The 13,546-nt window shown below is 31.8% G+C and overlaps 1 protein-coding gene across 1 annotated transcript; it reads right to left on the bottom strand.

The window, feature by feature from the left end:
* Nucleotides 1-6,549: 6,549 nt before the first annotated feature.
* On the bottom strand, nucleotides 6,550-13,158 carry LOC105951303 (uncharacterized). The gene is made up of 16 exons (XM_088821995.1): nucleotides 12,153-13,158; nucleotides 10,865-10,969; nucleotides 10,718-10,784; nucleotides 10,266-10,453; nucleotides 9,785-10,024; nucleotides 9,625-9,708; nucleotides 9,491-9,538; nucleotides 9,322-9,393; nucleotides 8,578-8,664; nucleotides 8,410-8,497; nucleotides 8,233-8,313; nucleotides 8,055-8,119; nucleotides 7,834-7,974; nucleotides 7,572-7,676; nucleotides 7,435-7,465; nucleotides 6,550-7,079 (listed from the first exon to the last, which is right to left on the bottom strand). Exons 1-16 carry the CDS (start codon nucleotides 12,444-12,446, stop codon nucleotides 6,766-6,768), a joined length of 2,010 nt encoding a protein of 669 aa, XP_088678121.1. The 5' UTR covers nucleotides 12,447-13,158; the 3' UTR covers nucleotides 6,550-6,765.
* Between the last annotated feature and the right edge of the window lie 388 nt (nucleotides 13,159-13,546).

Here is a 13,546-nt window from a genome sequence, read left to right as displayed (position 1 = left end):
AAAAGTACATGACGCCATTATAACTGTCAACGACTCAAATACTTTTGTTCCTAATATATTATTATAATATTTACAAATTAATTTTTCAAATAAAAATAATAATATAAAATTATATATTAAATAAACTAAATATTTTTTTTATATGACATTTGACAATTTTTAAAAATAAAATAAAGTGTAATAAAATATTTTAATAAAAAAGATTTGTGAAAGTTTTAATTTTTTATCTCATTAATATATTAATATAAAATAAAGGTTATAAAAAAAATATAATTTTTTTATAGATAAAAGAAATATTTTATTATTGAGACAATAAGAATATTCGGGTATTTTTATATACATATAAAATATAAATAGAGAATAATTTTTTTTTACAATTATTATGATAATTATATTTTAACTAATTATTAATATTGATTACAAGAATACGTTGTTTTGATAAAATATAAATGTTATTAGTATTCATGTTATATAATAAAGTATTTGAGGGTAATTTTTTATTTTGAGTGTTTTCGTAAATAAGCAAATAAGATCTTAAAGAAAAAATGTGGGGTGGAGGTACTTTTTAAAAAACATTTTATAAGTTCCCTAATAGCTTATTTTTGTAAAAATAAGTTATTTTCTAATTTTTTTACCAAACACTTTTTAACAACTTATAAGCTCTTACGCATCTTATAAGATGTTTTTAAGAGCTTATAAGTTTAGTCGAACATGCTCTAAATCCTTAGCTTTTATATTTAGGGTGTTTGGCTAAGCTTATAAGATGTTAAAAGGAGCTTATAAGATGTTTTAGAGCTTATAAGCTCTTCCAAAGTGTTTGGTAAATTTTTAAAAAAAAGATCTTATTTTTTTTTAAATAAGCTGTTGGAGAGCAAATAAGATATTTTTAAAAAGATACATCTACCCCACCTTTTTATTTAGGTGCTCTTTGAGGAAACCCCCTCATTACTTTTTTTAATGGAGAGAGGTCCAAAATATTTTAGTCCATTTAAGAAAAGCTCACACCCATTTTGAGCCATTATGTTTTCCAGCTTTGCCCCCGCCCGCCACATCATCACTGGGTCGCGCGCACAGCGATTTTTTTTTTTTTTCGTCCCCCCCCCCCCCCCCCCCCCCCTCTTTTTTGTATCAGTTTCCTTAATCGACTATGAAGCATAGTCGATTAAGGAAAATCTTTATTTTTTTTAATTTTTTTTTTGTTTTTTAATTTTTTTTCTTCTATATCGTGTATATTAATCGACTATGATGAAGCATAGTCGATTAAGAATCTGCTACTAAACATAACAAATCATAATTGCGAAAAAATGCAAAATCAACTATATTTTACAAAAAAACAAAAAATATACAAACATTATAATTGATTTATACACTTGGAATCAATAAACAAAAAATCCAAAATAAAAATAAAAAAATGGAGTCGATCAACCTTAATCGACTACCAGAACATAGTCGATTAAGGTTTTAGCATGCGCGAAATTCTCTACACGCGCCGTCATCCGCCCAATCCACCAAAAAACCCTAAATCTGCCTCTCCATCATCACCACACCGTCGCCACAACACACCATCACCACCTTACTTTGATATTATGACAATTTTTTTATTACAAATAAATAAATAAAATCACAACTCGCACCACCAACTAAAGCAGAACCACCACCCATCAAAATCCGATTCTGATCGACAATTTTACCTCTTTTCGCCGCCGATGTAGCAATTGTGGAAATCGTGGCATTCGAACTCAGAATATCAAAATCATCATCATCTTTATGGCTTTTGTTAAGATCTGCAATGACGGCAACAACGACGGAGACGGCAACGGCAAAGACGACGACGGCTTCAATGGAATTGGCATCGTTGATCTGGCGGTGATGTCGGTGGTTGGTTCTTCATCTTCTAATAAGAGAGAATGAGAGAAAAGTATAAGAGAGAGAGAGAGAGAGAGAGAGAGAGAGAGAGAGAGAGAGAGAGAGAGAGAGAGAGAGAGAGAGAGAGAGAGAGAGAGAGAGAGAGAGAGAGAAAAAAAAAAAGCAGAGAAAAGACGCGAGAGAAGAGACGGAAAAGAGAAAATAAAATTAAGGTTTTGAAAGAGTATAGTAGACAATTAAGTAGGGGTGGATTCGGTACGGTTGCCAAATATTTAGCTCAATACCGTGTACCTACCGTACATTGCGGTATTGAAAAAATTCATACCGTTACCGTACCAAAAACTTCGGTATACCAATATTCGGTATCCGTTATTTTCGGTACGGTACAATCGGTACGTGGTATTTACCGTATTTGGTGATGCATCAAAGATTAAAGAACAAATGACTTCAAATATATATATATATATATATATATATATATATATATATATATATATATATATATATATATATATATATATATATCCTAATTGAAAATAGTTCTAGTTACTCTTGTATGAGTTATATCTTATTTTCTAAGAAGGTCCGATGTATAATCAGAATAATTAACATAATTTTCTTCATTGAAACAATAACATATACCATGATAATGTAAATGTTGTTTAATGGAACAACTAGGTATTTATTAGGAACTTGATTGTACTTAATAATTATTACATACAATAAATACTTTACTAATGCTATACATACATGTAGGTAAAAGAATAAAATATTCATACATCATATATAATAAAATTAGTTGGCTATAAGAAACATAAAAGACAATTTAGTAGAACATATATGTTCAATTACAAAATTCAACTTTGTAGAAAAAAAAAATGCACTACCACTAACTTAAGGAAAAAATAATTGATGTCATTTATAAGCTTCTAAGTAAACAAAATAGAATTACAAAAAATAATATCGAAAAAAATATATTAATCGGATTAAAATGTAAATTGCGGTACGGTACGGTATTACCGTGGTATTAGAAATACAATACCAATACCGTACCATATTGTAATGGTACGGTACTAATACCGTACCGTAGACAATGGTAACCGTTGTTTCGGTAATTTTTCGGTCATCCTTGGTTGGTATACCATGGTATATGGTAATCGGTATTTTTTTTCCAGCCCTACAATTAAGGGTAGTTTTGGAATTATGAAAATATCACTTGGGTGGATATTAGCTAAGGGTGTTTTCTCAAATTATTTTTAGGAGTTGTTGTTTTCGTAATTCATTTTCCTAGATGGGGGTTCTTTCTAATTAGCCATTTTATTTAAGATCTTATAATGAGTAAAAATAGGAAATAAACTCGTTATCCAAACACCCTAAAAGATAATCTAAAAAATAAGATGTAACAACTTATCAGATCTAAAAACATCTTATTGGACGTAAGAGCATATCAACTATTTATAATAAGCTTAGTCAAACATCCTCTTTGAAACACGTGGATTATTTCCACATATTGTTTTTAACTTTCTTATTTTCTAACTAAATTTTAGTTATGGAACAAGTAGTGCTTAGTGGGTTAAGTATAGTGCTTAGTGGGTTAAGTATAGTGCTTAAGTGGGTTAAGTATAGTGCTTAAGTGGGTTTAATTGTGAATATTATTCTAACTCCTTAAACTAACCCACTAACCCATTTTCTTGAGTGCTCTTGTAGTTGGTTTTCTTGCAGATCATGGGCTGAGGAGTGGAAGCTTGGAATGTCTATAAATACCGACTTCAAGACTCAAGGAAATTAATCGATTCCACGAAATAAAAACCGAGAGCTGAAAAGAAAACATGAGTGTTTTAGAGTGGTTTTAGAATCGGTCGTTTGTACTCCTCATGAGTACATTCTTTACGTACTCCTCATGAATACATTCTTTACGTACTCCTCATGAGTACATTCTTTACGTACTTCTCATAAGTACATTCTTTGTAGTCTAGATTGTTTAGTATATATGTTTCTAGACTTGGTTACGTTGTAAGAATGATCAATATAGTGATTCATTCATAAGTTCTTTACGTACTCCTCATGAGTACATTCTTTGAAATCTAGAATTTTTAATATTTTTCTTTTAGTATCTAGATTTGATTGTAAGAATGATCATGAGAATGATTCATTTGTAAGGAAGAAGTTTTCGCACCTCTTCCGTTTGTATTCTTGGAATACTGATTTTAATATATTTTTCGTCCTGTAAAGGACAAGTTCACAAGTCTTTACTTGTGAACATTTTTAAATCTGAGTATTGTCTTTTAATCTTTATATTTCCGCTGCATGTTTATACAAGTGTCATAACACTTTATACAACACCTATGTATTAAACGAATTCGGGACCATAAATTATTTCACTCTTAGTATTTATTATTAGAGGTAATGGCAAATAGGTCCATGACAAGGGCACTTAATTAAAAGAGGGACATCCAACTTTTTTGTCTTTCAAATAAATCCACTCCATTCAAACTTATTTGCAAATAAGGAAAATCCTTTTATGTATACCAAAATTACCCCCAATTCATTGAAACCCAATTCAATTTTTCATGATTTACACTCAAATTTAGCCCAATTTCATCAATTAACCAATTTTAACCCTAATTTCAATTTTGACCCCAATTTTAATCCTAATTCTTATCAATTCCACCATTATGCTCTAACTTCCTTAATATTACACATTGACCCCGGATTAAACAAATATATCACATTAACCCCCCTTTTTTTTCAGATTTTTTTTTTCTAAAATGTTTTTTTTCCGGCCAGATTCCGGTCTCCGGCGTTGACCTTTTTTTTTATATATAATTTTGTTTTTTCTTAATTTTTTTTAATTAATATTACTATCTTGGCTGCTAAATTACTGTCTCCAGCAGTTATTTAACTGTCGGAGACAGTAATTTAGCTGTTAATTAATTTTTTTTTCTTCAAAAATATTTTAATTAATATTACTGTATTCGTTGCTAAATTACTGTCTCCAGCAGTTATTTAACTGTTTGGAGACAGTGATTTAACTGTTAATTGACTTTTTTATTCTTAAAAAAAATATTTTTAATTAATATTATTGTATTCGTTTGCTAAATTACTGTCTCCAACAGTTATTTAACTGTTGGAGACAGTAATTTAACTGTTAATTGATTTTTTTTTTTCATTTTTTTTCTTACAAAAAAATATTTTAATTAATAGTACTGCCTTAGATGCTAAATTACTGTCTTCAACAGTAATTTAATTGTCTTAGACAATAATATTAATAATATTACTGTTCGGAAAAATAATATTCATAATATTACTGTTCGGAAAAATAATATTCATAATATTACTGTTCGGAAAAATAATATTCATAATATTACTGTCCCAAACAGTAATATTACTCTCCCAAACAGTAATATTATTGTCTGAGACAGTAATTTAGTAGCTAAAACAGTAATATTAATTAAAATATTTTTTTCTTCTAAGAAAAAAAAATTCAAAAAAAAAAAAAAAAGTCAACGCCGGAGACCGGCGGTCAACGGTGGTTGACCGACTGGAAAAAATTTCAGGAAAAAAAAAAGTTTTCAAAAAAAAAAAAAAAAAAAAGTCAATGCCGGAGACCGGCGGTCAACGGTGGTTGACCTACCGGAAAAAATTTCAGGAAAAAAAAAGTTTTCAAAAAAAAAAAAAATCAACGCCGGTCTCCGGCTGTCAACGCCGGAATCTGGCTGGAAAAAAATATTTCAGAAAAAAAATTATTTTTCTGAAAAATAAAAAATTGGGGGTTAATATGATATATTTGCTAAAATCTGGGGTCAATGTGTAATATTAAGGAAGTTAGAGCATAATGGGTGGAATTGATAAGAATTATATTATTGAGGGTATTTTAGACTAAAGACATGAAGATGGGCTTAATTGAGAGACTATTTTTTTTGTGAACCAAAATGTATTTAAGTCCCATGTGATGGGCCTTTTTGGCATTCGCCCTTATTATTATGGTGACGATTTCAAGTCAAATATTAAAAAAATAATTAAAAAAAAAAAAGGTTTATATATAACCAAAATTAGCACATAACTAAAATTGGTGAATGAACTCACATAGTTGAAATCGATGTGGTTAGAATTTTCATGGACATATTTTTTGGGTCTCTTTAACAGAGGTCTTTGAATTGAACGATTAATGAGTCATTAGTCATTACATATAATCTTAAAAAAAATCATTAAATATTATTCAGTCAAAGTCCAAAATCTAGAGAAAAACAAAAATAAAAATCAAATAATATCATAATAAGCCAAAATCTAGTTTATATATAAAAATTGAGAAATTTATAGTTTTCATTCTCAAGTTTGCAACGATTTCACATGTGGTTCCCCATGTTCACAAAAAACACATTTGGTCCCTCATGTTTTTAATTTGACTATTTTGGTCATTTCCGTCAATTTACTATTAATCCGTCAATTACAGTGATGGAAACACGTTTGATTCCATTAGTTTTAATGGAAAATTGATGAAAATAACTAAAAGTGTTGAATTTTTGAAACACGAGAAACCAAATATATTTTCCCTATAAAAATTTAAGAGTGTTATCATTATAAAAATTTTGAACTCCAAAACTTTCCATCCAAATGCAATGCAACTACAACATAAAGATGAAACTTCCAACATAACAACCACCATCATATAAAGTATACTCATGAAATCAAATCAAAATATATTTACCAAAATGCATCATTCAAGAACCTTTTCTTTGTCTCTGTATTTTCAACAAACCAGAACGTAACAATGTTCTATATCTCTCATTTAACAACAATCTCAATCAACTATTCTACTTGCCCTAAACAAGATTAGTCATCAAACAACTTGCAGAATTCTCCTTTTTTATTTATTTACGCTTATATCAAGAAGTGATCTCAAGAATACTGGGCAATTTTCTTCTCGAGCGAAGTTTTGTCAACTCCAACAACTTTATCAACCTCTTTACCGTTCTTCACAAAAGAGAAACACGGGACCATAGTGATGTCCCATTCACCAGTAGCTTCTTTAACCTCTTCAATATCAACTTTCAGGAATACGGCTTTCGGATATTGTGTTGCTAAGGTTGAGATTACGCTCAAGGGCCCACAGCTTGGTGCGGTGAAACAGAGAATTGTGAGCCGTCCTATCTTTGAAGCAGCATTTAACTTTTTTTCTAACTCACTAGCAGAACGAATCCTAATCACTTCTCCTGTTCAAAGAAAAAAATATCAGAACCTTAAACCAATCAAAACACTTCAATGTTGAATGATGTTAAATCTTCGAATGGAAGTTTGTTGTAAGTTATTGAGAGGTAAAATTACAGGGAATTAGTAGTCAGTCATAGTAATATTATGCAGTAAAAGTGAAGGTTTGGTAAATAAATAATCTGATTTTATCTGCGAGATTGTCGAACATAAAAAGGAAATTATCTTATGCACTGGTTAATAAAGTGGAATGCGGTATGAAAGTACATGTTAGGACATAATTCAAATTGCTTCTTGCATGGGCAATATATGTTTCTTTAAATTATATATCTAATATGTAATAAACTGAAATGTCCATACCATCTTTTAAAACAGACGCACTCTCAGCATCCTGCATCAAAATCAAAAGAAAGTGATTAGTTATATAGAACACGACAAAAAAACTTATAAATTAATTTAAAAAAAAAATCATAATGAAGTAAATAATATTGACTTACTTCGCGCTTCTTTTTTTTCTGGTCAATTTCTCTCAACTTTTTTTCTTCGCGCAAGCGGTCATATTTTATACGATGCTCTTTCATTCTCTTTGCATTAGTTTCAACCTGAAAATTTTAAAGCAACATCATCTAGGATTTATAAGTAACCTTTTAAACAGCAACACGTAGGACTAAATATTATATGTGCAAAGTAAGAAAGTGAAGCACATGAGTAGAGGCATCAAATAGAATGATTAGAATCTAGATAATCAGTAAAAATAACCTTCTTTAGAGTTGAGTCAATTTCCTCATCAAAATCCAACTTCGCAGCCACATGCAAATCATCAACCGCATCTTCCCATGATCCCAACATCGCCAATGCTATCCCTCGTGCTTTATGCCCTTTTGCTGAGTCAGGGTTGATCTGAAAATGAAATTGCATCGAAATCAAGAATCCATATATTAATAGCTGTAAAGTGTGGTAAGTGCAAAAAACAGATATACCTGTAAAGCCGCATTACCATCTCGTATTGCAGCGCTTGGTTTCTTCAGTTTGATGAACACACTTGCTGCAAAAGAAACATTTCGGATCAACACAACAATGTCAACGTAATATACACTATAGTTTAGAAGTGATAATATATTTTAACCAACTGAGATGGTTTGATTTGTTCATATTTACCTCTATTTGCGTACATAATTGCAGACATCGGATTCAACATGATTGCTTCCGTCAAATAATCTATGGCTTCACTAAACTTACCTGAAATTCATAAAATTGCAGGTAACACATATTAATATATTATATACTTCCCAATAACAGTAAAATATTTAGCTAAAAGAAATTCAGCATAGGTACCGTCAGATATTGCCTCGTTGGCTTTTGCTTTTGATATTTGAGCAGCTTTTTTATTTTCATCAGTTACTTCGATCAAAGGGTTCCCCATCTGCAATAACAAAGTAAACAAACATGTGTAATAAGCAAATAGTGAATATATATTTTTGGTCCAGTTTTTCAGTTACCCACCTTTTGTGGAGGATCTTTTTCAGCCTCGATGAGATCAGAAATTTCCAACTCAACATCAGATTCAACAATGTCATCATCATGTGTACCCTGCATCAGTTTTTTTATCGTTAGCGAAAATCATAACCTAGGTTATGATGCACTACCGAAAAAAATAGGTATGAGCCACAAAGATTTCTTCGGATATAGCTTTTTTCTGTTTTAATCAAGCTATCAATTTAATGCACTATTAAAATTTATTTTCCATCAAATAATAGTATTGTATTAGCTGCATTAATGTTGAGAGCTCATAGTTATATAAACTCCCATATTGTAACCTGAGATGTGGTTACCATAAGAAAATGTTCAAAACCGTTGATCATAGAATATTGTCTCGCAATAAGTTCGAGTTTCAAAAAAAAACCTCATTTAAAAGTCTTAAAAATTATCATAATCTTGATTAATCGAATAATCGAGGGGAAACAAGCTTCATAAAACCCAACCGAAAAGATCTATTTCGCAGATCAGTTGAACTATTCTTATTTTCAGTAACATCATCAATCCCAATCTTCTTCCTCAATTTCTCGACAGCAATTAATTATGATCTTAACTCAAAACAAACTAGAAAAAAGTCCCAACACAAAATCTATAAGGGCAAGATATATTAGTCGAAGAACTCGAACCGGACCAACTTACCTAGTCGTGCATCATACATCAATCATTAAATCTCAAAATGAATTAGGAACAAGCTTAGTTCAAGAACCATACACGTCGTATAAAAATTGTTGAGTGCTGACCACTTGTTGGAGCCAATGGCCGGACTAGACGACTGAGATGCCCCTAAAACAAAGGAAAACACAAACCAAAAGTTTAAGAAGCCATGAAATGTAATGCAAGCCAAAACTTTACAGCTATTGAAAATAAAGTTGGATATCACCTGGATTCTCCCTGTGTCAGGAATCTCATGAGTGGACTCCGTTAAAATCTAAAACAATCCAAATAATTTAGTAATCAAAAGATGAGATGCAAAAAGTTAAGATAAAGAAAGAAAATAAAGAGGAGAGATCTTACCATCAGTAATCTAGCAGCCCTCAACTTTGAGGCATAGTGCATTTGTCCTTCTTCTGATGAGAAGGACCATTCATTAACGTGAGCCTGAAATTGAAAATTTAGTCATATTGCAGTTGGCTTTTGAAAGAATTTAAATAACCCAAAAAGTCCTATCACTTACTTCTGGAACTACGTATACAGCAAACTGATGTAACAAAGGGCTTGTTGGATGTTGCTCAGCATCCACAAGTACAGCCCTATAGTAATAGGGTTCAGCAGGATCACCTAAAATAAGCTTTATCTTACGACCTGGTTCAAAATCTTTAAGGCTTTCAAGATTCAGTCCTTTAAGTGTGCATAAGTCTGAATACGTTGAGCGAATCTCTTCTTCTTTTACAAGTGCTTCCACGAATTTTTCATGCTAAAACACATTAAAAAGGTTAATTAATTCCAATTCCTACAGATATAACAGTTAACAATATGTTCAATTTAAGTAGCAAAGAGCATCAAAGCCACTGATCTTAAAGCATCTGATTAGCATTTACATTGAGTGTATGTGAGCAAATATTATTTAGTATCCTGACCAAATGCATGTGTGTTTTTAGTTTCATCAAAAACCATTTCAAGTTATTTCATTCATAGAGAGGGTGAAAGTGCTTTACCTTCTTTGAACTATGAGATCGAATATAGAGGTCATCAGAGTAGTCATCCAAGAAAAACGATATCTTAGAAACAGAAGCACAAATATCTTTCTCTAGAACCACCATAAATGTCTGAACTCTTGGATATTGAGTCGAAATGGCATGAAGACTCATTTTCCATCCACAACGGAATTTGCGGAAAAGTAAATCTGAGGAGAATATATATATATATATATATATATATATATATATATATATATATATATATATATATATATATATATATATATATATATATATATATATATATATATATATATATATATATATATATATATATATATATATATATATATATATATATATATATATATGATGGAAAAAGAGGATCACAACTGAGAACTGCACAATACATACCTTTACATTCACCAAAAAGAATAAAAGAAAATGAAGCTATGAGGAACAAACAATACCTAACAACTTGGGTTCTGCTGAGGTGATACATATATATTTCCCACCAGGTCTTAAAATCTCTTTTACCTGGTAATGCACAACAAAATAGAGCATGACACTCAAAGAAACAAGATCCAACATCGGTATCAATTTCGAATAACACATACTTTACTTATATACACAATCCCAGATGTTGTAAACTCAACATCAGGCAGGGTTAATAAATCCAATCCACCCTTGTCCACGACTGCATCAAAGGTCTCATCTGCAAACTGAACAGAAACCAAGAAACCAAAATCATTAGACTTCACATAAAACATTTCATCATCCAAAAAAAAAAAAAAAAAAAATAAATAAATAAATAGTACTGGACCAGAAAGAATCCCATTATTTTACCATCATCCACAAAAATCACAAACTGATAAGAGTCACTAATTTAATTAAATTTCTAGCAAAACAAGTGATTCCAAAATCAATCAAGAATATTTCCATGGCAATAATTGCAAGATTCATCACCAATATACAAGCAGTAGCTAATACTAATAGCAGAAGAAAGGAAACAAAAAAACTAGTAGCAATAACAAAAGAGCTGCTGGAAAGAGAGAGCACTCCAAGAAAGCTATCCACATGATTTAGCAATAGCAATAAGTCTTCTGGTACATGTCAGTTGCTGACATTAAATATAAAATGAAACACTAAATTGGTTAAAAAGATTTATGTTTTCCTTAGAGTGATTCTCCGTACTGACTTTAGTCTTTAAATTAAAGCATGGACCAGATTCTTGAGACTATATTAGTATTTTCTAGGTACCAATAAAAAATGATCTTCATATCTGCTAATTCCAAACAGTTCCAACGGCATATGTGTGCCTCTTTAGTATCATGCGTGTGTGTACCACCATAATGAGCAATTGGATTACATCAAGTGCAAAAATAAATTTGCCTTCAAATTCCTTACTAACTTTATAGTTGTTGTGGACTTTTATGAAGTCATACACTCAAATAGGCGGCAATGAACCATGACCAGATAGGAGGAAAGGCCTAAATAATACTTTGCTAATTTTCCATAAAACAGAGGTTGCTAATTCTGATTTCTGCAGTGAGTCATGCACGAAACCTAAAGCTAACAACAAATAAAGGTGGTAATATGAGAGATTTTTCACTGCTATATATATTCCTAATTTACCTAACATTATTCTATTGAAAAAGGATTGTAATGTATAAGAGCAAACTGTTGCAGTATCACATAATAACTACGTCCTCGTCAGAAAGGCCATTGAAACAGTACATTAATACACATGGACAGGAATATATATGGGATTACAAATTGTTTTCCTAATGAGATAAATATACGTGTGTGTGTGTGTGTGTGTGTAAATTATAAATGGTGTGATTAGAAAGCATTTTACCCAAAATCATTAAATAAAATAAAAAATAAATAAATAAGAGCAGTTACCGCAGCAGTCCAATCATAGCGCAGCTGGTTTGCCGCATCGGAATCCTTGCACAAGAAGTCAGGAGTTATGAACTTGGAAAAATCTAACTCATGTATCTGCGTAAAACCACCATCACGCAAATGCTTCTTCAGCTGTGAGTTCCCCACCCCCGGCACCAGAATAGCCAAATTCGCCGGTTGTATGGCCGGCGGCGCCTCTCCGGTGGGTACCGGCAGTAACAAGGACCGGGATAAAAGCTGACTCGTGAGTTCGCGCAGGAATTTTGGCCACTCCACATACCTGCTCTCTCTCATAGTGAAGATAAACTTCCACTCCTCTACGTTGGTGCGGGTGCGTTCTAAGAGAAAGCGGTTACTGTGCGTGTTTTTGGTGCGTGTTTTTGATGCGTGCGTGTTTTTGTTGCGTTCGGTTTGAATGGGAAAGAGAGCCAATATAAAGGCCCGCTGAAATTGAAATACTCCGGACCGGACCGACAGCACCGGTTAAACCGGGAACAGGTTGCAGATCCGGTCCGGTTAGTCATATAAAAACCGTTAAGTCCAACAACCGTGTCAATATCAGATAACCGGAAGAAACTACGGTTCGACCGGAAAACCAAAAAACCGGTGAAAATCGGGTTTTCAGAAAATGTGGCTAAGTTTGGAAGGGTGATGGTCGGAAAGAAGAAGAGAGATGAATGCATTTCAAGTGCGGCCGGATCTGTAAGAAATTGTATGGATCTGATGGTTGAAAAAAAATAAGAAGAGAAAGAAATAGGAACTTGGGGTAGCCAGATATAGGGGCTTGGGATGGAACTTGATGGTGCATCGGTGCCATGGTGGTTGTCAAAAAGAAGAGGAAATAAGTAAAAGGAGGGGGGTCTGGTACGGTGGCTGGATGGAGATACGTGGTGGGCTGGTGGCGGATGGAAGAAGAAGAGGAAGGAGGAGAGAGAGAGAGAGAGAGAGAGAGTAGGGTGTGGAGGTGTGGGGTGGGGCCGGGATGATTTCAAAGGGCTTGAAAGTTGAAACGAGATCAAAAAAAACAATAAAAGGCCCAATATGGAGTTGGCGGAAAAAATAGTAGAATAATGGATGCAATAAAAATAATATATTATAAAAGAAAATTATATAGTAAAATTTTAAATTAATGGTTGGTATATATGATAATTTTGGTGTTTATAATTGGATAAATGGAAGATATTAGAATATTTTTTATCAATTATAGGATTTTTAATGTATTTTTAGTATGTAACTAGTATTTTTTGGTAAATACATATTATTATTTTTCTGTACAGAAAAAAAAAATATATTTTTAATTGACGATCGAAAACATAGGACTTATTACTTAGTAGAAGAAAAGATAATTTCAGTTGTATGATATATGATTTTTTAATAATATATGACTTATTATC

This window comes from Erythranthe guttata, chromosome 8 (assembly GCF_056151865.1).
Source record: "Erythranthe guttata isolate IM_541 chromosome 8, IM_541, whole genome shotgun sequence".
In the NCBI taxonomy this organism is placed as follows: domain Eukaryota; kingdom Viridiplantae; phylum Streptophyta; class Magnoliopsida; order Lamiales; family Phrymaceae; genus Erythranthe; species Erythranthe guttata.
This window is presented reverse-complemented; position numbering and strand designations above follow the sequence as displayed.